Below are 26268 nucleotides of genomic sequence, written 5' to 3'. Positions count from 1 at the left end.
GATCTTTCAATTACTAACTGGATGTAGAAGCAAGGGCGTTCGCAGTCGAATGGGATAATTTTATGCAATCTTGAATGCGTTAGCTTGTTTATATCCTCAAAACCACTCGCGTGCGATCTTGCTCAGAATGCATGCTTTCGTGAAGAACTTCGAACTCATATTCATTTTACATTTGCCAGAAAACCATGCAACCTTTTTTAATCCACTCTCTCATTCATCATGATGAATCATCTCATTCATCAGGATCTTCTACTCCATTAAACCACTGGTGACTGAAGGACTCGATTAAGCTAGGAAATTATAATTGAAATGCTCTAATATTTTATTCAGAGGGTAATTCTCCATAACATCCTCCAAAGCGTAGTTAGTTTTAAACTGATCATTTGCAGCTCGAAGAATATTAAACGTCTTTCATTTAAGGAAATTATGCAGTGCAAACTCTTTCGACCTTATCACTGTAGTCTCCATTTTTGACTCTTAGTTACCTTAATTCAATTTAATAATATGATGGTAAACTGAAACATTGTTGTCTAGAATAATTATCCCACAAAATAAATTTGTCTAAGTTGTTTAAATTTTAAGATTTTTACTTCGGTAATGATAGAATTAAATTTAGAATTTAAAATAAATGTAGAAATGTTAGATTCTCTGATAGCATTTAAATTCTTTTATACGATAGATTTATAATAAATGCCAAAATGTTAGATTCTCTGATGTTTAGAATAAATATAGAAATGTTTATTTAGAACTTATATAGAAATAGATTCTTTGATAGATTTTAGAATAAATGTAAAAATGTTACGTTTGATCAAATTTAGATTCTAGATAGACTTTGATATAATTCAGAATAAATACAAAACTGTTAGATTCTTTGATATTTAGAATAAGTATAGAAATGTTAGATTTTTAGCAGGATTTAGAATAAATGTAGAAATGTTATATTTTTTGATAAAATTTAGAATAAATGCAAAAATGCTAGTTATTTTTTTAAAATTTATAATAAATATAGAAATTTTATATTCTTTGATAAATTTCAGAATAAATACAGAAACGTTAGACAGAATGTTTTTGACAGAATTTAACATAAATATAGAAAACTTGCATTCTCTGATGGAATTTACAATAAATGCAAAAATGTTAAATTCTTCGTAATTTAGAACTATTAGATTCTCTGACAGAATTTAGAATAAATGTAGAAATGATATATTCTTTTTACATTTCAGATTCTTTGATAGAATGTAGAGTAAATGTAGAAATAATAAATTCTTCGATATTTAGAATAAATGTAGAAATGTCAGATTCTTCGATATTTAGAATAAATGTAGAAATGTTAGATTTTTCGATATTTAGAATAAATGTAGAAATGTTAGATTCTTTGATAGAAATTTGTACCTCATTAATCTTTATCCAAATGGGTGCACAATGTTCAGTATTGCGCATAACATTAAAAAACTGTATTACTGTGGAGTACATGTATGAATACGTGTATGGCTATCAGAATTAGTCACAATAAAAATAAATGTACAGCGAAAATTTTTATAGATATCCTCCCCTTGCAGCCTTCATATCATCCAAGAATTCTAAGCAAATTTAATTTTCTCTTCATTCATTTCTGCGTTGGTTTAGTAAAACAGTGCCATTTACGGGAAACGCTGCGCAGCGTATAAAATTCGAATATTTAGAATTGATTGCTATGTATTCATTTTGCCTCTATATCATGAAAAAATACTTTTACTTTTGCTAAACCTTTTATGATAACAAAATCTCCATGAATAGTACACAATGTTAAAATACATATGAATTGATATTAGTAATAGGAAACTGCCTTTTGTAGGAAATTCTTTGTGTTTTCTCACACTGTTTTAAATATTTAATCTAAAACAGAAATACGTTTAGAGAACTTTAAAACCTCCACGAATACTGATTTTGAACGGGACAGAGTTAGATGTATACCAACCAGTGGTCTCAAACTGCACGCAGAATAAATGCAAGATCTAAGATAACTGACGGGTAGCAATAAAGCAAAAAAATCTGAAGGCCTCAAATTTTAACGGTCGGCCGAAAGGGTTTGTTAAGGTTCTTCTACGCTCTCGTTGAGCTCGTGATCTCCCATTTTGCAGTTGCACTCTTCCTGTTAACCCACTTCTTTTTTTTTCTTTTTAGTTTTATTATTAAGCATAAAAATTTCTTCGCTCGTACACCATATACAATTCAGGAGCAAAATAAAAAAAAAATTTAAAAGCGACATGCGTTTAGAATTCCCGATGAAGTCATAAGTGTCGTCACGCATGTATTATAAACGTTTTATTTGTTAAATTAATTAAATTAATATAATGTTCTTCGCCCTTTGGCGATATACAATTCAGTTCAATAGCAAAGTCACAAAATATTTCAAAACAGCATAATTTATGATCGTTAGAACTGGCCTGCGTTGGAGATAACAATGTTTTAATCCGTACAGTGTTGCCACTGCTCGCTTTCAAATCGTTGAATGTGTAAAAAATTCAGTGAAGTTTTACAAAATATAAAACATAAAATTCGAAATTTAAATTTCCGTTTTCCAGGTGCAAAAGTTCGGGAGGAAGTCTACGTTATTCAAAATTTGACGGTTCTGTTTACCGTCCTTTTTTCACAGTGAGAGAAAAATATATACATACATACATACAGATTTTTTGGTATTTAATTTCTTTAAAAGTAAAGTAATACAGAGTGATAATATTTCGTGGCAACAATTTGAAAATTGATTCAGACTTTGAAAGTGAAACACCGCCAAATCCCGTTTCGAGACTAATAGCCCATTTGGGTTGAAGTCCTTTGGGTTGATAAAATAAAATTAAAAAATAATTATTGAGTATATTAAATTTTTTTCGAGGGTTAACTGACTAAAAAAAATTACTACATATCTTTCAAAACACACATACAAAAATGATGTAAAGAAATTCAAATTTGTATTTATTTTCTACCTGAAATCAAAAGGTTAGTTCTGCAAGAAATTTTTATTGGTCTTACTTTGTAATTAAAATGTATTGACAACATTAAATATTTAAAAATTCAGAATGATATTTATTCAGATATTTATAATATATCGGAGTAAACACTAAATAACTTATTTTTTACTTTTTTGTACGAAGTAAAAGAAGTATTGTAATCACGAAAAATGTCAGGTATCGTATTTCAACGAAAATATCCATTCCAACCGCTCTCGAAACCATTTGAACGATTTTTTGCGTGAGATCTGTACGTACCGTACAGAATAAAGGGCTATCTTTCCGAAAAACTACTGTAAAATAAATTTGAAATGAATTCAGAAGAGATTTGTTTCTTGACGTATGTATCTCGTATAATTCAGAAATGAGCAATCGTAGACCGCCGAAATTTTGTATATGGGACTGTTATAACATGTAGTAGTGCACCTCTCGTTTTGGTAGCAATCGGCTTCACCAGTCGTATATAAATACACACACACACACATATATATATATACATTCTCACTTACTCTGCTTGGTGAGTTCTGTTGTTTTAATCTCATATGTTGGTGAATTGTGCATTTTTGGCCTTAAAAGTGATTGAAATCTGTGGTTTTTATGTTCCGGTTAAGGTTTTTATGCTTTAGTTAATCTGCATTCAATATTTGTAGAATTAACTACAATGAGAAAGTTTAAGAAAGTTAAAGCGACGAGTTAAACCTAAGGAACCTCCATTTCTTTACATTTGAAACTTGGTGAAATACTGAATTAAGTCAGTGTCTGCACCTTCAATGTGTTTTTGCTTAGTGGGTCCAAAAGTAAACTTTCAGTTTTGTGCTCCGAAAAGTCTGTCTTCCTGCTGGCTGGCCGAATTGCTTGTTTTTGAGTACAAACTCCAATTTGAATTGTAAAAATTGATATTTTTTAACTGTTTTAACTGTATTTGGTGTTTTTACGTTTTACTGTATTTTACAAGTTTTAATGAAAATGTTTTTAAGTTTTGCATATTTTGCCTTTGCCACAAAGTTAGTACTGAATTAATTGAATGAGAAACATATCTCTAATAAAATTCGACGAAATGTGTATAATTTAAAGAAAGAAATGTGTATGTTTAAGAATGTGTGTTTAAGAAATGTGTATAATTTAATAGGCCATATAAGGAAGTCATGTGGTGCACACGGCCGTTTTCTTTATTTAAACTAAAAGGAAATACGCAAAAACTTCCCCAAAGAGAAAACTCGAGAATAAATAACGATAACTTATTCTCTTTCTTTTATTTACTTGTATCACACATTTCTATGACGTATACTGAAAAAATACACATTTGTGTGTAAATAATTAGATACTTTCTAATTTATTAATTTTGAGCTGCAGAAAAAAACTGTCCCCTTGTAACTATACCGCCAAACAAAGCAATTATTCATATTGTAAAATTTCATAAATGAGGATTTTTGCCTTTTGACAAATACTAATAAAAGTTAATCAAAATATGTGTCTTCAAATCTCTGGATAAGGTTTACATTGCAAGTTGATAAGTTTACAAACTTACCATTTCTAGGTTTTCCGAAGTGTTACTCAGGTTTGTTATTAGTGACGAAAATTATGTAAATCTAGTTCCAAAACTATTAAAATCTTTAAATTTGTCTTCGAGTTTTTGGCATAATGGTAATTAACTAACGAGCAGTGTATTCGCTGGGTGCATAAAGCCGACTCGGAGCCACCAGTTGGGAGGTTGTGGCGCCATCTATTTATTGATGGACAGAGAAGTTAGAAGGAAATTTAACTTTCGTATCAAATTTCATAAAACGCGTTAAAAAAACGAACTAAAAATTGAGTCTTATATTTTAAAGTTTCAGCCTAGAAAAGGGTGTAAAATATTCTGCAGAGATTATCCTCAGATCGCATTTTAAGCAGGCCCGACTTAGCCCAATTGGCACCCGGGGCAAAAACTTCTTTGGGGGATCCTTCTGCTTCGCTAATTCAGTAATGAAGCACCAAACTTTATGAAGGTATTTAAAATTTTCCCCTCATTACAGATATATAACAAGGAAATTAACTAAAATAGCTATAAAGTCTCCCACCCCGCTCCAATGGTCAGACGAAATATCGAAATAATTTTCTTTTAAAATTAAAAACAAATACTAATATTTAGTAAAGTACAATAAAAAATTATTCTTTCAAAAGAACTAAATCAAGAACTAAAAAAGTTATATAATTCTTGTAGCAAAGAAAAAAATTTACAACTTCAGTACAGGATTCTGCAACATTTATTCCAACTAAATTCAAAGAATGAGCAGAATAGGATACGCAATCTGCAGTAAGATTAATATTTTTATTTACCTGAATATTTTCCCACCAAGTTGGAGGCATTATCATAACTTTGTCCCCTGATGTCTTGTACATGTCAAGACCTAAATCTTTCAAAACTTCTCATAATATTGGTTAAATTTTCTGCATTCTGACGAAAAATTTGTATAAATTTTATGAACCTTTCAACAGCCTCATGATGAGGGCCATTTTACCGCAAAAATTAAAGTTAAATAATTCAAATGTGTAACGTCTGACGTAGAATCAACTATAATTGAAAAATACTTGACATCTATCACTTCTTTAATTATGACCATTAATTCAATTACCATTCTTTAATTATGACCAGTTTTCGCCCATTAATTCACCAAATTCGTTTAAAATTGTAGATGATAAACAATTCACATTGCCAGTGCCTTGATTGCCAGCTTTTTCGATATGCTTCGCAAGAAATGGGCTAAATTGGGCTATCAATTCGTGGCAACCTAAAAAGTTCTCGTTAGGAAATGAGCCGAACGTTTCGTTTTCTCCAGAAAAAGCCATACCTCTTGAGGATAAAAATTTGACTGTTTCAACAACTCTTTGTAATGTCTTACAATGTTACAGAGTGTTATTATCAGTAATATGTCGAATAAATTTCATTCAATTTTCACAACTCCTTTATGGTTCAATTTTTCACAAACATTAGTGTATCAAAGAGATTCATCACATCTGTAGTAACTAATTTTATTTACATTATAATACGTTGATTACAAGCATTATTATTAGGCACACACCTTCATCATTGTTAGGCTTAACACCTTCGTCCTTCCATCTTCGTTCTTCAACTTATATCATTTCATAATTATTTGAATATTCATATTATTAAAGAAATAAATTAACAGTTTCTTCTATATTTTCTAAGTGCAAGCAGTTCTTTAGAGTCACAGAAATTTTCAATTAAATCTAAAAATTAAAAAAATTATAATTTAAAAAAAAGTTATTATAATTATTATAATTAAAATTATTATAATTAAAAAAAGGATTTCCCTGATATACTTTACATTAAAAGAATTCTAAAACTTTCATGATAATAATGATTATTGAATGTTTTAAAATAAGGGTGTTTATAAAGTCCCGGACCCATTTTGATGTTTAATAACTCATAAAATAATTAAGATATAAACAAACTTATGGCATTTATTGATGGATAACTTATATATTTTCCTTTTCAGGTTTGAATATCTTAAATTTTGTAAATATCGTCTGCACTTGTGGTTAATTTCAGATAATTTCATTTTCCAGTCTAAATAACTGTACTTTTCTAAATATCGTCTGCTTATTGATTGCATTTTTCTCTCTTTTGTTTTCGGCATCTTTCTGGCATTGTTAATCGCCATAATGTGCGCATATGGAGATCTGAAAACACCCATGAATACCGTGAGGCACAAAGGGATTCCCCGAAGTTAATGTATGGTGTGGACTAATGCACGACCGAGTCATTGGGCCTTTTTACTTCCTTGTACGAAGAAAAGAAAACAGAAAAGACGGTCTCATCAGTTCTATAACTTAAACATGTTGGAAAACTTCGTATTTCCACAGCTAGAAGAGCTTCAACCACATGTCTTTTTGCAACAAGATGGTGCACCACCTCATTGGGGTACCATCGTTCGTAGTTCTTGAATGACCATTTTACAGGAAGATGGATTGGCGGAGAAGGTCCAATTCCTTGGCCACCCAGATCACCTGATATCATGGAGGTAGGAAGTAAGATGGTGTCGCCCTAAACAAGTTTCCCCCGTACCCTGCTCTGAAGCACCGGCGATCCCTACGTGGTGACCAAAACATTGGGTCATTTACCATTGAGTTCAATGGGATTTGACGCGTTCGGATGTAAATATTTTGTAATTACGTCGTAAATATACATATAAATGTATAGATTTTCTTTTTCTACAACACTTCAGAGTCATAAGTATATGAAAACAACATTTCATTCTGAACGGAATTAAATGCTATACTTTTCACAGGACAGTTTTCTCAGAATGGTTTAATTTGAATGAAATATTTTCACAAGTTTTCGTTAATTACATTAGAAAAAAAAATTAAGGTAATTCGATTTTATTCGGTTAAGGTACAAAAATTAAGATCAAAGTTTATTGTATTATTAATATTAAAATTATGCATTATTTATTTTCTATTTATAGAGCTTCTTCCTAAAATACTTTTCAAATATGACATGATTTTTTGGCTTCTTTCAAATCGAAAAATGTAAGTCAATTTATAATTAATGATCTATTCGGTTCATTTTAAATTAGAGAATTATTAGGAATTAGCGAAATACTTTAAATAAGTATTTCGCTAATTCCTAATAATTAAATAGGTTTTAAATAGTATTTGACTTTCTCTGAACATTTCTGAAGGGAATAAAATAAGTTTTTTTTTTTAAAAGTATTATTTAAAACTTGTAACTGAGTTATTATAAAATGTAAAGGGAATAATTCTTTTAATTATATTTATCAGATTTTTTTTTACCCTTCATTTCAACAATACATATTCCAAAACTCTTTATTACGTTCTTAAGTGCGCATCTCATAGCATTTGCTTTACAATACCTTTTAACAGATTGCTTTCCAATACGAACAATTCTCGCTTAAATAGTTTTATAACGTATTTGTCAACAGGATTTCAATTTATGTTTACAATTCAATATTAAGGTTATTATATATTTAGATAACATTTATAATCATTATAAATTAGATACATTTAATCATTACATTTCTTCACAGTACTTTCACAGTTGTTTATAAGTGAATAAATTCTTCATTTCAGATACATTTATAAATAATTTAATGACCTGCGTACGTTAAGAAGCCAGCATAAAACTCGAATTTCCGAGAAAAAAAGACTTGCGTAGGAAACATTTAACAATCTGGAATCAATAAGAGGACCATTCATGATCGGACCTCCTTTGGCAGGATATACAAATGTTTTCACCTCCATTGATTACCCTATTTTCAAATTCTGAATAAGCTGTCTTGATGATGTAGCACGTTCACATGGTCACATCATCTTGACCGCACATGGTACTTCCGCCAAATTCGCAAATGTATCCCTCTTCTGTTCCCCACATTTGTGTAAAACTGTACATAATTTTACACAAATGTGTTGTTCCAAATCAAGGGAAAACTAACTTATTGGCATATCTGTGTGTATATTTATTAATTTTGACGAGGATTGCGGCATTTGATGGTAATTTTATTTTTAATTAACCCAAATAAGTAAAACGTGTAAGCGCAAAGTGATTATTTTTCAAATATATAAAATTAAAACGATGAGTTTAAAATGGGCAGCAGTAAAGCCTCTCCTCTAAAAAATTTTAAAAGGTACATGTTAAATAATATATGGATGTGAAAAAAATTTGCTTTATTTAAAACATTTTGGGGTTTGAAAAATAAAATAAAAGTAGCGAATACTCTGTAAAGGGTATCGAAAGACGTATACAATTTTAAATGTACCGTAAGGTGTTTTTCGTTCTTTAAGCATAACATTTTTCTTAAAATCTATATCTTTGTAGTTCAACAGCTTAGAATTTTATAAAACAAATTCATAACCAAAATCGCTGTTGTTAGTTATCGAAAAATAACCAAGATGAGATTTTTGCGTAAATGTCACTAAACTATACAAATTGCCATCACACTATGAATGTTTCTTTCATGCGAAAGTGTCCCTTTTTCGATTTGTATGGAACTGTCGTGTGTCGAAATACTATCAGAACCCTGTCAAGCGAGCTTCTGAATGTAAACAAAGAACACCCCATCTGGTGACCCAAGCTTCAAAGCAGTGTTTCACTTCTAGCGCCGGTTGGCTCCTCCTTCCTTTCCTACCTCCATGCCTGATATAACGCCGCTGGACTGTTTCCTCTAGGGATTTGTAAAGGACAACGTTTACAAGGGGAGAGTGTCGAACATGGATGACCTAAAAGCCAGAATTACAACCGCAATAGCGTCTGTGGATGCCGGCATCCTTGCCGGTACCTGGCGTGAAATTGAATATCGACTTGATGTTCTCCGTGCGACGAAGGGGACACACGTGGAAGTTCATTGACAAGGATCATGAAACTTTTTGAGTCTATCTAACCATTTATGTTATTAATTTTAATCTATCTTTATTATTTTATGAGTTATTAAACATCAAAATGGGTCCGGGACTTTATAAACACACTGTATAAATCTGCTTATATGAAGATGTTAGTTTAAAACAGGGATGGCCAACGCGCGGTACGCGTGTGGCACGGCGGTGTTTTAACAGTGGCATGCAGATTTATTAAAATAAAAGACTTGGAAAAATAATAATATCGTCTGTATCAATCTTCAGTTAAATCAATCTTAAAATTTAAATCTAAAATGAAGAGGAAATTCATCAAAAATTGAAACTGATTTCATAGGGATCAAATTATTCTTCTGTGCAAAAAAGAAAAAAGAAAGGGAGCAGTTCTATATCTCCCGTTCTACTGGGACAATTGACGAAATTCAAATTGCGTTTTTCATGTCTCGAAAGCGCGACTTAGGATATATATTAGATTTATATATAGCATCATTCTAACATAGGTATTTTGACACAAAATCGGATTTTTTCTGAAATGACATGCCATTTTTTTCCATATTTCGATTCTACGACACAAATTATGTCGATTCTACGACTCAAAATAAATTAAATATTAAATTTTTAAAATTTGGTGCGAACTTTACGGAGAAATTAAAAAATTTATCTTGGCGAATTATTTTCAGTTTTCGCCAAGAATAATTTATTTGGCGAACTTCTTAATTTATAGCAACCTATTTCCCTTTTCTTTTTTTCATTGCAGACGAGGAGAAAAAAGTCGTCGTTCATTTAATTTTAACAAAGTGCATACATCACATTTTGGCGTTATTATCGCTCAAAAAAAAGATGCCAAACTTCAAAATGTTCCAGTATGTAAATTCGGGTATATCTTAGAAAATTTTGAATAAAGGACTCTAAATTTTTGCAGGTGTGAGTAGAAATACATCTGCTTTAAGACGATGTTAAAACTTTTATAGGTTATAATACAAGCATTTTTTTCGAAAAATTTATAAAAGATGCTTTAAAATACAAATTTAAAAAATAAACCATGAAAAATGTGCGAATTATATTTGGATTAAGCATAAATTTCAAATTCTGGAAGAAGGAATCAAGTAAGCTTAATAAAGAAACAGAGATTCATAAATATATATAAAATTCATTTAACACTGACGAGGTAAAATTTTGAGAGCTAATTTTTTAAGAACTACTCGTGCGATTTTTACAAAACTTAACAGTTTGGCATAATTTGAGTTGTAGAATCGAAATATGGAAATATGACCTTAAAAGTGATAGAATTTAGGGGGTTTTATGTCTCTGTTAATCTGCATGCAATATTTGTAGAATTATCAACGATTTAAAAGTGGCTAGTTAAGCCTAAGGAACCATCATTTTAGATTTGAAACTCAGTAGTCATTTTCTGCACCTTCAGTGCCTTTCTGCCGAGTGGGACCAAAAGTAAAGTGCACCAAAATATCTGCCTTCTTGCCCATTGGCCGAATTGCTCGGTTTTAAGTAGAAACTTTAATTTCAATTGTAAAAATTGTTTTTAACTGCATTTGGTGTTTTATGTTTTTTTGTATTTTGCAACTTTTCTGTAGATGTTTTCAGTTTTTATGTACTTTACCGCGAATTGAGAACTAAATTAATTGAATCTGTAATGAAACTCTAGGAAATAAGTTTAAATGAAATGCAGCCAAAAATATGTATAATTTATTTGTGTGTGTGTTTGGCTATATAAAGAAATCATCTGATGTCCATATTAGATTTAAAAAAAAAATACATGCTTGAATTCGATTTTTAAATATATGTTTGTGGCTTTGTGATAAAATTTCTACACGAATAAGATATTTTGCATCAAAATTTCTGAATGAAAAAGTGGTTTGAATCTCTTCTTAAAACGATAGTCATAAATCTTCCACCAGAACAAAAGGAACAGATGCCCGCTTTAAGCAGATTTATTTATTGTATTTGTATAAGCATCTAACTGAAACTTAAACAAGTTATATAATAATATTTTTGGATGCAATAAATAATTCCTTACAGTTATAAGACAGCATAGTCCCTAGGCATGTAATAATATTTTTGATGCAATAAATAATTCTTTATGAGGTATATGACAACACAGTCCCTAGGTATGTAATAATATTTTTGGATGCAATAAATAATTCCTTACAGTTATAAGGTATAAGACAGCATAGTCCCTAGGTATGTAATAATATTTTTGGATGCAATATATAATTCCTTACAGTTATAAGACAGCGTAGTCCCTAGGTATGTAATAATATTTTTGGATGCAATAAATAATTCCTTACAGTTATAAGGTATAAGACAGCATAGTCCCTAGGTATGTAATAATATTTTTGGATGCATTAAATTATTCCTTACAGTTATAAGTTATAAGACAGCATAGTCCCTAGGTATGTAATAATATTTTTGGATGTAATAAATAATTCCTTACAGTTAAAAGTTATAAGACAGCATAGTCCCTAGGTATGTAATAATATTTTTGGATGCATTAAATAATTCCTTACAGTTATAAGTTATAAGACAGCATAGTCCATAGGTATGTAATAATATTTTTGGATGTAATAAATAATTCCTTACTGTTAAAAGTTATAAGAGAGCATAGTCCCTAGGTATGTAATAATATTTTTGGATGCATTAAATAATTCCTTACATTTATTAGATAGCATAGTCCCCTCAGTTATATGACAGCATAATTTTTCATATGTGAAATTCGCCAGACTGCGCCAAGGTGGTTATGTAACAAATAAATACGTATTTGCATTAACAAGCATAAAATTGCAAAGTTAAAATTATTTTATCTCTCATGCAATATTATATGACTATATTATATGACTATATTTATCGCATGTTTCTTCAATATTTCGTTTAAGATTGTGCCCCGAAGTTACATGGAATTCATGTTTTGGAAACAATATTGATTGTAACATTAAGCTGAGTGAACAGTGTAACAATTAGATGGAAATTTATTATTTTTAAGAATTGAATAACGCTGTATAGTAGGGTAAGAATTTCTCTTGTATGTCATAACATTTTATTCAAGATTTTAAATAACAAGTTAAGAACCCTTTTTTAAAATACATTTATTTACTATTTATATTTATTATAATGTTTTTCTGTGCAGAAAAATGTTCGTTTTAAAAATGAGTTCCATGATAAGAAACAAGAAAAATTACGTGAAGTCTGAGATAGAAAATCGTTAACAATATACACAAATGAGGAATTCAAAAAGTGCATCAATGCTAAGGAATTCCTTCGAAGATCTCAGAATTTGATATTTATTGGAAATAAGGTCTTCGGTATATAGGCTGGCATTTCTCATAAATTTTCCCTGTAAAAGGAAAGCTATTTTATTAATTATGCAACTTATTTTTCTTTTAAGCTAGATGAATCTTGAATTAAAAAACAAGTAAAAAAAATTACAATTTTGACGGCTTTCTCTAGAATACCTATAGTATTGTAAAAACATTAGGTATTTTTTGAAAGCAAGAGATGTGAAAAATGAGCAACACTTTCACCGGGAATCGAACCGTAGACCTCTAGAATACGCGCCCAGCGTGCAGACCACCACACCACGAAGCAGGAAAGATGAGAAATTAGCAACGCCTTCGCCGGGAATGGAACCGCGGACCTCTGGAATACGCGCCCAGCGTGCAGACCACCACACCACGAAGGGATGCCAAGAAGGCGGGAGAAATACCTTATAGTGTTAATTGTAAATAATTTGTGTGATTATGTCACAACAGATGAAAGTACTAGTAAGACTCGATTTTCTAACTGATCAAATAAGCGAACGAGTGAAACTCTCTGCTATATGAATTGTATGAGTTTGAGAAAGAGAAAATTATAAATCAGAATTTTTTTTTTTAAATTATAAATTCAACTTTAAAAATTGTATATACATTTTGAGAACTGTGATAAGATTAACGAAATTAAATAATAAAGAAATAAAATTAAATAAAAATAAATTATATTATTGTTTTATTTTGTAACCTAACTAACTTTGTGTGCTACAGGGAGCAGTAAACGAAACAGAAATCCTCACTGCACGCAATGTTTCGGATAAGATATTGTTAAATATTAATAATAAGACCTAAAACTCGATAATAAATTTCATATTTCTAAATGAGAAGCGATACTTCATTGCTATTCTAGGGCTTTGCTGTCTAAGCAATAGTCCCCAGAAAATGAAATACCAGCCAAAGAGAATTGGCGTATATTTCACATTTCTAAATGAGAAGTGCTACTGCTTTGGTATCTTAGGGCTCTGCTGCCTAAGCAATACTTCTCAGAAAATTAAAGCCAAGCCCTTCCACAGTCTTCAAAATATACGCACACAAAGGGAATTGGCGCATATTTTATATTTCTAAATGAGAAGCGATACTGCCATGCTATTCTAGAGCTTTGCTGCATAAGCAATACTTCCCAGAAAATGGAAAGCACAATCTTCAAAATATATGCAAACAAAGGCAGCTGGCGCATATTTGATATTTCTAAACAAGAAGCGATACTGCAGTGCTATTCTAGGGCTCTGCTGCCTAAGCAATACTTCACAAAAAATGAAAAGCTAATAATATTCTCTTTTCGTTAATAGTTCTGAAATTTTTACTCCTGTATATTTCGCTGTAATTTGCGGTATTTTAACGTTTCATTTACATATAAGGTCACACACATCAGATAATACACATCAAATAATATCAAATTATACACATCAAATAATATCAAATTATACACATCAAATAATATCAAATTATACACATCAAATAATATCAAATTATACACATCAAAAAATATCAAATTATACACATCAAAAAATATCAAATTATACACATCAAATAATATCAAATTATACACATCAAATAATTTATATCTTACCTGAGAACAATATGTAAGGTTGTGCTACTCGTCATGCATGTTCATTTTACGTGCATGCTTTATTCTTCACCTACTCTTTCCATTAATCTGTTGAAATAAAGAGCATCACCCGCCTTCTAAAGAAAAGAAAATAGCTATTTAAAATCCTATTCATTTAAACAATATTTTTATCACTTATGCAGAGGTAGCTATAAGTTACAACACTGATGTTAAATAACCCAAATTACAACAGTTATGTTTAGATAAAAAAATTGATTGCACAAGAATTAAAACTTAACAATCAAGAGGTCTTTCATATCAACTCCACATCGATTAAAGGTATGATGAAATCTACAGAAATTTTGGATTATTTTGGAGTACGCTAATAAATATGTAAACCTATGTGTTTAGTAAGTCTGTTTCATAATACTTTAGATTAATGTAAGAATTAAGTTATTGTCTGTAGGAAACTATAAAATCCGATCTCTGCATTGATGGAAAGCGAACACGAAATCATTTGTGATTGATACGCAGATATGCCGACTTCAAAGACATGAAAGAGGATTGCTTCTTTTCCTTTTATTTTCCTTCTGAAAGGTTGACTGGAAAGGAAGAGATGCGATTTTAGTCGGCTGAACCATGACAGTGACGATTTGTCTCCCAATTTATTTTAGTTCGGGCCACGCTAAAGAGACAATAGGTTTCCTTTGATATATATGTTGTGTAGAGAATTTGTCTGATAGCGGTATAAAAACTAGGTGAATGATTTTCTGATTTATGGAAATTTTAATTTTATTTGATTCTGAATAATTTATTTTAAGGCTTTAATTTGAGGCAAAAACAGATGCTTCTGGGAATATTATTTAGTTTAAAAGAATATTATTTATTTTCTTTTATTTGCAAATTTTGTACAAGCTTTGATTCATTGTGAAAAGAAGCAGGGAAAGGGAAGCAATTTTTTGCTAAGTCATGATTTCGCGCGCTTTGTCCTTTAGAATGTTCTAGAAGGAATTTCATTGTTAGTTGACCTTAAGAGAGAAGTACGTGACAGAAAGGTCAAAGGTTGCTACTTGTCTTTCAATGTAAGTCATTCAGGTTTTTGGCGATTGAGGGTCCGGTTGTTGGCTAAGTGAAGAAGGGCGCGCATGCGCGATCACCCTTATTTCCACATTCAGGGGTTGAAAACGCAAATTTTGCCATAATTAAGGGGGTGATAATTGAAGCCATAGTGGGAGCCCGCGTTTGTGAAGGAGACGAAGAAAATTCGAGTTGGAATCACTTACGGGCTTGCTGGACTTTTGGACGTTACTCTTGAAACTTGCTTGAAAGCGATAGAAAAGATGTAATTTACGGAGAGAGATGTTTTCCGGCGGGGAGCGGCAAATATGCTCCTCGGCCGCGTTTTGGTTAAGAGGCGAGACTTACTGACTGGCTTGTGGAACTTACTTTGGACGTTACTCGTGAAGCTTGCTCTTGGGATGAGCAAGAACAGGCGAGCCGTAATTGCCTAGAAAAACGTTTCTGGCCGGGAGCTGCAAACATGCTCCCTTGCCGCGTTCTGGTAAAAAGGCGAAATTTGAACCAGTTACCTGCGTGTTGACTTAAGACTTTCAAGACCAAGCGGATAGCCGTGATGGGCAGCAGTGCTCCTGTTTCTGTTTTACAGAGGTAAAATAACTTCGTCATTATAAAAACCTGCGTGTTGACTTAAGACTTTCAAGACCAAGCGGATAGCCGTGCTGGGCAGCAGTGCTCCTGTTTCTGTTTTACAAAGGTAAAATAACTTCGTCATTATGAAAACCAGTTACCTGCGTGTGTGTTTTCGCAAATAGTGCCAGGACAGGACGATGTCTTCTGAAACTTCCATTTTGTGACCGTAAAGATGAGCCCCGCCGACGTCAGCGCTTATTAGGATACGAGTCCTCCACTTCAAGATGTCCACCCAAGATAAGTTTTATTTATTTATTTATTTATTTATTTTTAGTTTGAATTTTAAGTAAGTTTTTCAAAAACTTCCTTAGAACGTAAAAACAACGTCGAATCTTAAAATTAATTCTCAGGCTTTCAATTGTTTCTCTTTCCCCTTTTAAATTACCAAGACAAACCTTAAAGTTTTTTATATAAATTTAAATGAAAAAAAAAAAAAAAAGTAAATGACAAATTGAAGAATTCTCCTTAGACTCTCTGATGAGGATAAGATTTTATTTTATTGTGATGAAATTGAATAAACTGATATTTAATCTGGAAACCTATTACAGTATGTTTTCTTTATATATTTAATATGTTTTTCCTATATATCTTGTATATGTTTTTCTTATGTTTTCGATCCTCTCACGGCGCGGTCCCGGGATGCAATTTTTACAACGCAAATGCATTAAAATTCACTATACGATCACTAAAAGTTTGGTAATTAGCAAATTCTTAAGAGTTTAGTTTCCTCCCTAAGAGGAAGTAGAAACCTTTCACGGCAAGTAGTTTCTTATTTAACAATGGTGCCGTGAAGTAAGCTTCATAACATTATTTCCTACCGTGAAGTAAACAAATATAACATATCCAGATATTTTGAAAAAAAATAAATAAATAAAAATCTGGTGTGTACACCACATGGCTCCCTTGTACGGAATATTAAATTATACGCATTTTTTCTTGCATTTCGTTTAAACTTATTCGATTGAATTAAATCTACTTTGCCGACAGCGCATAAACCACGATAGAACAAATGCATTCTTTAAAATTCACTCTATTTTTTAACATAGCGACACTCTGGCGCTAGGTTCACTTAACAGTATTATATTCGTTCATATTATAACTCAGAATGCAAAAAATTTATATCATTTAAAGAATTATCTAATCGTTGCCACATGTTCTTTTAAATACTATAATAAAGCTAGATTGATGTATAAAAGAAATTAAGCAAACAAAACAAAAAAGAAACAGTTTTTCACAGACGATTGAGTATTTCTCATTCAATCAATTCAGTTCTCACTTCGCGACAAGGCAAAAATACATAAAAACTCAAAATATCTGTATTAAAAATTACTAATTATTAAAAATTAAATTATTAAAATTAAGTAAATCTTAAACACTTACTTACTTAACACTTACTTGTAAATCTTACAATTTACAAACATATAAGAGTAAAGAAACTGATCACTGAGCCGGGTAACAAAGTGGATATATATATAAATATATTTATATACGTTTGGTGCGGCCGATAGCAACCAAAATACGAGGTGCACATCTACATGTTATAGCAGTCCTATATACAAAATTTCAACGTTCTGAGGCTACTCGTTTTTGAGTTATGCAAGATACGTACGCACATACGTTCGTACAGACGCCACGAAAAATTCTCCTCAGAATTCAGTAAAGCAGAATAAAGCAGTTTTATAATTTTTTGAAGGAAAAGAGCCTTTTATTCTGTCCTTACCTACAGATATCACGCAAAAACATCGTTAAACTGCATTCGATAGCGGTCAAAATGGATATTTTCGTTAAAATATGCTGCCTGAAGCTTTTCGCGATTACAATACTTCCTTTGTACTTCGTACGAGGAAGTAAAAAATCAATCTTACCTTCTCTGGAATGCAATGACGTAGATAAGTTGCGTATAGTTCATGTTCAGAACTTCTACTCCTGTTGCTTTCATTGCACGAAACGAAGATTTAATACATCTAACTTGAAATCTTAATATAAATGAAAGCGCGGCAGTTAAAGTTATCTATTGGATTTACGCATTGCATAATACCAAACTGTTGAAAACGTATTAGTTTCACGCAATTCGACTGCATGTAATTTTCTATCATCCTCTCGCTGACTATTTTCAAATTTGCAGTTAACAATTTAACACGTATTAAGCTAAACTCCTGTCCAGTCTTTCTTATCTTATCTTATCTAATCACTATGTCTTATCTCGTTCATTTGCGCTTTTGAAGCTGAGGGGTTCCGTAAAAAAATCAAAACCAGTTCTGTGAAAATTTGAAAATATAATTCTGATTTTTGTTGTTTGACTTCTAAATTAATACTTGTTCAGCGTGTTATTGTATCTTAATTAATGTAACGCATAATTTTTTGTAAAAACCCAGTAAAATAAATAGAAGTATATGATCGTCCTGTTTGCAATATATTCCCACGAATGCATACATTCAGAAAGAACTGCAGCAATGAACTCTTGCTTTGAAGTAACTTAGAAAGTACCTGTAATAAAAACGGGTTACAGAATATGGGTAGCAATAAAAAATACTGATTGCAAAATCGTTATCAATAGGGCGTCGGGGAGGGTGCCCTTTTTTTTATCTAGAGCGCAGTCTCTCATATTCATATCACATTACTCACAGAAATTTCAGTTTTGTGAAGTCTTAACAGAGAGACTTCTTAAGGTTTTTTGTTGGGGATAAATCTGGCAATGCGGTTGACGGCAGAGTTCCTGGCTGCACGAGAAGCTCTTGATATTCCAGAAATATTATGACAATGGACATTATCGTGCTGGAATAGAGTACCGAGACGCCATTTGTTGAGGGAATTCATTAGTATATCGTTGGTTATCTAATCGTCTTGATGTCGGACACCAGAACTTTGATTTGGTGCTAAACGGTGTGCCTCCATTCGCGAAAGCAGAGGTCATCCGTACCAAATGCATTGTGGCAACATTATGGTCTATGGCATTCTTGTAATGTCAGGTCCAATTCCCTTAAAGATTTGAAGGCTTGAAAGCCAGCTGCATGTAAGCCTAAGCGTTTACTACATGTCAGATATGCCACCAATCTCTCCACCTTGTTGTCTGTAGAGGTTTTCCACAGTTCTTAAGTTACTGATGTTAGTGCCACTCCTGGCACTAACATCAGTAACTTGCGACAGTAGCATGCAGCGCAACCATTATGGAGCGCAATTCTATGAAATAATCATTCGCCTTTATGCATTCGTGCCATGCAATCCTTCTCGAAAGCATCCAACTGTTCAAATTGCCCCTTACGAAAAAAGTATTTATGTATAAGGTAATATTAATGTATAAGGTATTTTCTCCCTTCTCTCAGCATGCCTTCGTGGTGTAGCGGTAGCACACTCGGCGCGTATTAGATATGTCCAGGTTGGAGTCCCGAAGGCATTGCACATTTTTCACATCTCTGCTTCAAAGTAACCTAATGACTCCACAATGGCGCTTGAACTAAAAGGCGGATGATTCTTCACCTCCAGAATTTGGCGATACGATTCCCCAATTTACAGTCACCCTTTAAAAGGGGATTTTTATCCTTCCTTTCTGCATGCCTTCGTGTTGAAACGGTGAGTACACTCGGCGTGTATTCGAGATGTCCAGGCTCGAGTCTCGGCGAAAAGACTACACATTTTTCATGTATTCTGCTTTAAAACATCCTAATGACTCTAAAAATGTAACAAGATTAGGCTAATCTTTGGAATATGGTAACAGGTAGTTTGGCGACATTTTGGTAAGACAATAAAGGTTACTAGCTAGGACTTTAGCAGTGTACATGGATAAAGTCAAGAGTGTGCGCAATGCCATTTTTCTGCAATTCTGGGATTTTTTTTTTTAGTGAAAATAGGTCGACGTGTACATGGATACCGTGTATGTGCACTTCTTAAAAATGTGGCAAGCATTTTGCGATTCTGCACTTTCTCCCAATTTCGCACCTAATCTTCGTCATGGTTAAGCACTTTTGTTCCATAAAAGTTCTAGCATAAGCGTAATTCGGCTAGCAGATTGCTGGGAAAAACATTAAAAAAAAAGTCTAAAAAAAATGAGTAAAAAAATGAGTAAAAAAAAAAAATGTCTTTACTTCGTGAAAACAAAATGGCGTCCAAACAAAAACTAGGAGGTTGCTGTAGCATTGTTGGTCGCCAAATTTTCATCAAAAAATCGCCAAGTTACCATAATCCAAAGATTAATCCAAGATTATATCTGCATACCTCAGTATGAAATCTTGCCTTACTGTCCTCTTACTTTTGTCTTGTTCAAATTGTTATTGGATTTTTCTCACTGTTTAACCCAGAGTTTCTTAAACTGTGGGTCTAGAACCCAGTTGGTGTTGCGGGACCTACAGCAGGGGGTCGCCAAAAATTTAGCAATTTTGACGTTTCTTACTATAACAATTTTATAATTATGAAGTATTTTTACATTATGTATCTGAAAATAGATAAAGATAAGACAATACAGACAAAGAAAAAACGGAAACATTTCGAGGCATTTTTTTTACAATCGAAACGCTCATTTTACTTCAAAAATCAGTTACAAGTCAATGACCTAAAACTACAATTGTATATTACAGTTACAAGTGAAGAAACTGATAGTTTCACTCACGCGTGTGGAGGATTTATATTTAAGAATGTTTAAGAAACCCTGGTTTAACCGATGGTTTCAACACAGCATAATACAGTATAGAAATTACAAACATCAAGATCTTTTTAAAATGTGAAGGACCAGAAATCAGCCTCCCTGTTACTGACGTCATTCTCGTAGGCGAGTATAAAAAATGAGTCTTTCGAAATCTAACAATCACAAATTTACATGTTTGATTCCCTTCTGATAAACTCCTTACTTTAAGAATTGCAAATTTACATGTTTGATTTCATTCTGGTAAACTACTTCCTTGTTGGAGAGGTATCTTGTTTTTTGTTTGATGATGAATGGATTATACATTACTGAATTTTTTAAAACCAAAAATGCTTCTTTAAGTCATTCCCTTTCAGTTTTTCGAAGTGAACGAAAATCTCTGTTTTGTTTGTGAACTGTTATTAATTAAAGAATTAAATAACAAAGGAATTAAATTTCCGATTAAAAATTAGCAATTGTAAGTCTGATTTAAAAAATGAGTAAAATATATAATGGAATAGCTCTTTATAATGCAGGTAAGTAAATAATTAAATACAAAAAACCGACCTCTATTTTTTTATGTTTTGTATTCTTAGGCACCTTTGAAGTACTATCAAATCAGGAGAAGAGAGAGCGAGTCAACTTGGCGACAGAGGATGAAGATCCGATACGACACGAGACCTATGGGACATCGATTGAACGAAGGCGACAAGGTGTGTTTGTGGAATCCGATTCGATGGAAAGGACTCTTTCCAAAACTACAGTCACCTTGGGATGGTCCTAAATAGCCTGAACGACCTAGTTGTTCGGATCCGAAAACCCTTTATTAATTCAACTAAAGGTTAACAGTTTACATCGACTCGCGCTTACAAAAGCCAATGCATTTGGCTTAAATCAAAAGGTAATGAATAACTTAAAATTGATGAAGATTAATTATAGCCTAACGGCTTCACAGTTTAACTGTCACACAAGCTGGCTCGGACTCGAAGTCGACGTAAATAAGCCTAACGGCAAGAAAAACTCAACGCTGTATAATTCTAATCGCTACAGAATCAATGTCAGCAATGGAGCCTTCAAGCAGGCAGAACACGCTCTGATTTCAGCCTCCAAAACCTTCATTTAAATACTTCCTTCTTCTGCCGAATTTGAATATCGCGCGTGCTGAAAATTTGCATTCTGGCAGAGAAATGAAATGATGCTTTATAGAAAAGATATTTTAACATAAAATAAATAATTGGTTAGAAAACTAAATAACACTCTACAACTTTTTTAAATTAAATAACGTATTCTTTGAGAATATGTAACTTACTTTAAGTATATAGTTTTTTACATTTGATATTCCATTACTCGAAATCCTCCCGATCTTATGCTGTTCCTATAATAAAGCTGCATAGTATAGTGTGCAAACAAGAATTAACGAAGCAGAAAAACATCTTTGGCGTATCGTGAAGACGGACGGCATCCTGCTCACAACATTAGCGCGCCTACACAGGATAATCCGGAGTAACCCCTAATCCCCTTAATCGTTTGGCATGTTAATGTCATATCCCGCCATATCTTGAGGACATCCTCGATAGGTCTCATTGAAGTCCGACGGCATATAAGCATTCCGTACCATGCCACGCACATAGGGAGAAGTCCATTCTCGTGATTGGATGTGGTTTCCAATGACCTCATTTTCTCTACGCTTAGGAACGCCTTCACTTTGCTGGGGCTCGAAAGTACACCTTCATACCATTTGTTTACATTTTGATAGCAGTACCGAACAGGTTCTCTCTGTTAATAGCGTGTGCTGTAATTTTATTACCCTGAGATTACACTTATGGTATTTTAGTGTGGTGAGTTTAATATAAAAAAATGTAGTGGTTTTTTTTTTTTCCCCTAGAGAGAAAAGTATTATTTCTTTCAGTGTGCTAGCTCCATAAATGTGTGTGAGAAATATTGGGTGCAGAAGTTTTAATAAATAAGTTCATAATTTAAAACCGTTTATATTAAAGTTGTTATGATTATTAATTCATTGTTTCACGCTCATTATATATCCATTCTGTGCAGACATAATCTCCGAAAGCATGAGACAAGTCAGTTTTCGGGTATAGCAAAAATGATGAAAGATTATATAATACACAATAAATTCACGATGTTTGTAATCACTCTGAAAAAGTAAAATTATTAACCGATAAACAGAGATACGTATGTTCAAATTAAATAATATTACTTGATGAATATTTCCCATTTTTTTATGTGCAACATCTTTTGTACCTTTTTATAAAAATAGTGCTTAAGGAAGATTCCTTTCTTATACACGCGTATTAAATTCAACGATAATACTGAATCAACGTTTTTCTCTAAGGCAATAGAATGTGAAAAATGTCAGACATAGACATTAACATGGGAAAAACATATGCACTTGCAAAGAAAATATTTTCTGCAGTGTGAAAGGAACAGAATGAAAAAAAAAAAACTGTAATACACACATTTTTGTAACGATTTTGCAAAGATTTACATATAAACAAACTTTAGAATTTTATTTTCTAATATATTCAGTGTGATAGTAGCCCTTTTATTGAACTATCATATTACATCTTGATTTAAAAGATAAAAATGTTTCTTAAAGCATCAAAGTTGATTTTATTCCACTCCTCCTTCACAATGTTCTAGAGTCCATCCAATGCTTTAGTATGCCACTTATAAAAAGCTTGTTTATAAAAGTCCAAATGCACAATAATCCATAGGAGACGGACGGATGCATTTAAAAGGAACAGCTTCAATTTCAGTTTCACTTCTCATTTTTTCAAAAATAATGCAGTAGGTTTAAAGGTATGGCTTAGAGCCTTATCCTGATGGAACTTAACACAATGAAGATTTTTTGGATAAAGAGATGGAATTTCGTCTTTAAAGATAGGTATTAAAACATACTTCTGATAGTAATCCAAATTAATTTTGACATTTTTTTTTACTTTCCTTTTTACTTTTAAAGTTTTCCGTAATAAGAGAATCCAGTAATAACCATAGAACCTTCAGAAAAACTTTCCTTGTTTTCTCTGAATCAACAAATTAAGTCATTTTCTAGTATTTATCAATAATTAAATCGATCTTTTCTATTGCAATCAGATAAGTATATCGAAGCCTCACCAATTGTAACACTTTATTTCGATTTTTTACCTGTCAAATAATTTTCATTCAGTAATCTGCACATAGTCTTAAGCCGAGAAACATTGTTTGGGCATTAGGTGATGAACATCATGTTTTTTGTTTTGATTAGCTATAAATCAGATTTTATAATTTTTTTCACAATTCCTATAGAGATATTTAAGGATTTTGCAAGAACTCTTTGGGGGGCTGGATTTTCCTTTAAAACATGAGACGCTACTTTAGATTTAATAAGTGCTGTACGTACCTTTCTTGGGTATACATTTTTTGCGTTTTCCCCGGTCAGATGTAAACTTTGACGTTTCTTTCTTTTCATATTAATTATGTCATTTATTGGTTCTTTTCTTAGCACTTCTCCATTTAGCCGGCACAGGCGCTAAAGTCGCCAAAAGTGATACAACCGACCTCAAACGAAATATCCCAGCTGGTAACCTTTCACGCCATATTTTCAAAACAAGTCGCGGTCATTTGTAATCAGTCATATCATTTTCCTAATACGTCAAGAATGGATGAAAAACCAATAAAATTTTGGGATTCGCCCAGAACAGAGGAACAACCTATCAGATTCTTTCAAGCAAAAGGCGTTTTGTCTGAAATTGCTACATGTGATAATAATCATGGAATGAAATTGTATTTCGGAGACAAAATTCAATTGCGCTGCAGCCTTTCAACTTGTCTCAGTAAAAGAAGCATCCGGAAAGGCACATGGTTTGAATCACCGAATTTGAGTTTCTTGAATGTGTGAGGTTTATTTATAGTTGGAACGAACTTCAGGTAAATGGTGGGAAAAGCAGTTGGAAATCAGTTGCAGAACAGTGATGTAGTCGAATAAACGTGCGCGAGGTTTGTGCAGATTCTTTGCTTAAACGTAGACAACGGAAAATATGAGGACCTGGCATGATCCTCGAAGTGGATGAAAGTTATGTTCGCGAAGCGCAAAAACAACGCGGAAAGAATTTTACCACAATAATGGATTTTTGGTGGAGTTTAGCGTGAAACAAACGAATGTTTCGTTTCCTTGTAAAGGTGCCAAACCCATCCAGGAGTATTATATTAGAAGCAATTAAGGAAAATAACGAAAAACGAATTTGTTTAATTTTGTGTGTAATTTACTGTGTCTGTCATGTCCCTCTATTTGTTTGAGGTGGGAGGCTTTTTAAGAAACATGGAGTTTAATTGAATTTTGGGTTATTGATTTTTCCTTTTGCATAGGTTACTCACTACGCGAACCTAAAATTTAACTTGTACTACCACTGTACGATTGTTCTTTTGATATATGAATGTTTATATGATTGATTATATATTTTTTGAGTTTTTCGTCCGGCACCATGAGACAGTTTGAGTTAAAGTCATAAATGTTTAAAACCCCTAATTTTAAGATATTTAACACTTCTCAATTTTTAGGTTAGGTTAGGTTAGGTTATTTAATTACTGCAAAGCCTCGAGGGCTATCTGCCTAAGGGAAGGGATGCCTTCAAGGAGGACTTTCCAAGGGAAACTGGCTCGTATACACGTTACACATGGGGAAAACCACGAAAATACCCATGCAGCCAGCCCATTCGCGGGATTTGAACCTCGGACCGAACTACCAGTGTTCAGCGACTTTACTGCTCGGCCGCCGGTGGGCCTCCTCAATTTTTAAGATAAATTACAATTTTAGCCGGAGCGCACCGAAGCCCTAAATAAGATGAGCTCCGGTACTTGTTTTTATAAAATTGAACCACAAACATTTTAGAATTCCTAACGTTTCAGTTTAAAAATAAGCAGATCTTGCAATACTCTATTTCCCTAGAAATACGAACTCATGAGAACATGAGACTTTCAAGTAAAGTCCCCTCACTCACATGCGGAAATCTTTCCCCTCTAAGAAAAGCAATAAATTTGGGGGAGTTTGTTTAGGAACGCGTAAATTTCTCGCCATGCCATCGTAGCTAGTTATTTATTATCGATGCTTACAGTCAGTTATTCTCGCAGGAAGGAAAATTTGTGTTCTTAAATGTGCGTTAAGTGACAGCGAGTACAATAACAGTGAAATACTGAGATAAACCAACCACTCAAGCACGTCCTATACATCGCCTTCCCAGTATCCACTAATGGGGGAAAAGTGTAACCAGCACCTTTACATTCATCCTTAGGAGCCAGATTCAGGACTCATTTTACCCGTGACATACATTTGCTTGATGGCTATAATTATATCAGCAGAGACTCGCGGTCAAAGAGAACGTTTTCTTTCACCAGGATTCCCCTCATTTTTGTTTCCACCCACTTATACCCTCATTCTGTTCTGCCCCGGAATTTTCATCAGCTATACTTTAAGTATATTTAATTTTTGTGAGGACAAAAGAACTCCTCCCCACCCCCCTACGATCAGAGCTTAAATTGGGCCGGAGCCCAGCAGATTTCGGCTCCGGTGCTTTTTAATTTTTGTAATAAATCATAATTCTAGCCGGAACGCACCGGAGCCCTGAATAAAGGCTGCGGCTCTTCTTTTATGTAATTGAATAAGAATTTCAGTAGAAATTTTATCTCGAAAATTTTATTTTAACAATAAAATTATATTAA

At 32.7% G+C, this 26268-nt stretch overlaps 1 protein-coding gene across 3 annotated transcripts in view; it reads right to left on the bottom strand.

Annotated features, from left to right (window-relative positions):
- Positions 1-5974: 5974 nt before the first annotated feature.
- Positions 5975-26268, bottom strand: part of LOC118201179 (uncharacterized) — a 96050-nt gene continuing 75756 nt past the window's right edge. For 2 of the 3 annotated variants that reach the window (XM_085826793.1, XM_035373230.2), the window contains 2 exons: positions 14253-14368; positions 5975-6218 (listed from right to left, as the gene is read on the bottom strand). In XM_085826793.1, coding sequence (XP_085682919.1) covers positions 14312-14368 — 57 coding nt within the window. In that variant the 3' untranslated portion in view covers positions 5975-6218; positions 14253-14311. Of the gene's footprint in view, positions 6219-12493; positions 12709-14252; positions 14369-26268 lie in introns of those variants that run through there. The other variant, XM_085826795.1, reaches the window with a different exon arrangement.

This window comes from Stegodyphus dumicola, chromosome 11 (genome assembly GCF_044657685.1).
Source record: "Stegodyphus dumicola isolate Sdum_Otavi_A_Nest chromosome 11, ASM4465768v1".
In the NCBI taxonomy this organism is placed as follows: Eukaryota; Metazoa; Arthropoda; class Arachnida; order Araneae; family Eresidae; genus Stegodyphus; species Stegodyphus dumicola.
The sequence above is the reverse complement of the archived record's forward strand: the minus strand, read 5'-3'. Positions and strand labels throughout refer to the sequence as shown.